The sequence below is a fragment of the Oryzias melastigma genome, unplaced genomic scaffold, assembly GCF_002922805.2.
Source record: "Oryzias melastigma strain HK-1 unplaced genomic scaffold, ASM292280v2 sc00250, whole genome shotgun sequence".
Lineage (NCBI taxonomy): Eukaryota > Metazoa > Chordata > Actinopteri > Beloniformes > Adrianichthyidae > Oryzias > Oryzias melastigma.
This window is the reverse complement of record NW_023416890.1, coordinates 197,773-199,943: the sequence shown is the minus strand read 5'-3', so window position 1 is coordinate 199,943 and position 2,171 is coordinate 197,773. Positions and strand designations below refer to the sequence as shown.

Here is a 2,171-nt window from a genome sequence, read left to right as displayed (position 1 = left end):
TGCCCTTGGACACACATACATGTTTGCGGGCAATTCAGCAACGTGTATGTTGGCCACAATTAAAATGTGTGGCCAAGAAAAAAACCAACCTTGGACATATGTAAAATACGTGTGAGCAATACAGCAAGGTGAATGTTGGCCGAACTTTTTAAGTGAGACCAACATAATTTTCCATAAGTTTTTGTGGATCATCCCATACACACACACACACACACACATATATATATTTCCTATGTGTGTATATGTCCGTTATGTTTAAATTTCTTGTATCATGTATGCAACTGCTAAATAAAGTTTGATGGGGAAAAAAGACATCTATCCACCATGTTAACACAGTTATGAACAAAAACAAAGAGGAGTGATGTTAGAACCACAGCTGAGTTAACAGCAGCTCACTGACCGCAGTAGAAAACATTACAACAGGAATAAGTTTGACTTTAATGTCAGACATGCTGGAATCGTCTGACTTTAGATCTGTTTACAGGATTATGTGAAATTTAGGCAACTTTTAGCTGGTGAGAAAAGATCTTCTGCAGCTCCACGTCTCATAGCCAAAGCTAATGCTAGCGTTAGCATTAGCACAGATTAAGTCAAGTCAAGTCAACTTTATTTGTCAAATATACTGTGATACACAGCACAGATGGTGAGGTCATGACAGTTCCTGTTCCTGTGACGTCATTTCCGGGTGAGCGTTACCCAGTGCTTGGTCGTTGCTTCTGTAGCTCCTGCTTTTGACTACCTGATCTGTTGATATCTTAGTGTAAATCCTGTTTGTTACTTAAAATCTTAAGTAGCACCTTTTGTCTTTTAGTGAGTAAACTACTGTGTTAACCGTTGCTCTCCTAACCACACAAAGCGTTTACGTAGATTTTTCGTTAGCAAAACACCGCTAACCATAGCTTAGCATTGAGCTATGGATTCCTCCCCGTCTTCTTGTTCCCCTCTTTCCTGCTCCATGTGCCATATGTTCAGCGAGGACCCTGCCTCCTTTACTGAAGATAGTGGTAGATGTGTGAAGTGCAGTCGGATTTTAGACTTGGAGGCCAGGCTAGAGCAGCTAGAAGCACGGGCCCGCACAGTGGAAGCTAAGCCAGCTAGCAAGGTAGTTACTCGTAGCGCGGGCCGCGCTACTTCCAGGGCTAACAAAGCTAGCATCCCAGCACCCCTCCCGCAGCCGGGGGAAACCCAGGATGAGGATGGGTTTGTACCGGTGGGAAGGAAGCATAGTGCAAAAGGCAAACACTTAGAGCACCCGAAGCTTCTCGTGTGTAATAGGTTCTCTCCCCTCAGCGACGCACCCGCTGAACCCCAAACTCTGGTGATTGGCTCCTCTGAAGTTAGACACGTGAAGCTCCCAGCGGCTACAGTCAGGTGTTACCCGGGGGCCAGAGTTGGTGACATCGAAGGAAACCTCAGGTTGTTAGCCAAGAGTAAGTCGAGGTTCCGTCGAGTCGTGATTCACGCAGGCGGTAACGACGCCCGACGGAGACAATCAGAGATCCTCAAACTGAACGTAGATTCGGTGTGTAAGCTTGCTAAGTCGATGTCCGACACAGTAATTTTCTCTGGTCCTCTGCCAAACCTAGTCAATGATGAAATGTACAGCCGCTTTTCATCATTTAACCGCTGGTTAGCTAGATGGTGCCCAGAAAATGGCATTACTTTTGTGGACAATTGGAACGTGTTTTGGGGGAAGCCCGGTCTCATGCGGAGAGATGGCATCCATCCTACTTTGGGAGGTGCCTCTCTTCTTTCCAGGAACATTTGTGCTAGCTTTAGTCCTGCAAACTGACAATCCAGAGATGAGACCCGGGCACAGAGCAGCAGTTTACAACTCTCCTCTGAGCCGCCTTCAGCGCTGGTGCAAACCCCAAACAGGGACAGCTCAGCAGGTCCTAGCTCTAGCTTTAGCTTGTGTACTGAAAGACAGGTGAGAGGAGTGAGACACAGAAAGCTAAAAGTGTTAGCTGCTGATACTCTCAATAATGAGCAAAACCATGAGGTCATTAAATGTGGATTGCTAAACATTAGATCAATTTCTTCAAAGTCCCTCTTAGTCCATGAATTAATTAATGACAATAAACTTAACCTACTAGCTCTAACAGAAACCTGGCTACAACAGGATGATTATGTCAGGCTGAATGAAGCAACCCCCCCTAGCTATAAAAACC

General features: G+C 45.5%; 1 protein-coding gene across 1 annotated transcript; it reads left to right on the top strand.

Annotated features, from left to right (window-relative positions):
• Positions 1-651: 651 nt before the first annotated feature.
• On the top strand, positions 652-1,614 carry LOC112138832 (the record flags this gene model as incomplete). The annotated part of the gene is given in 1 exon segment (XM_024261492.2): positions 652-1,614. A coding segment is annotated over 1 exon segment (701 nt), but the record flags the coding sequence as incomplete, so codon positions are not given.
• Between the last annotated feature and the right edge of the window lie 557 nt (positions 1,615-2,171).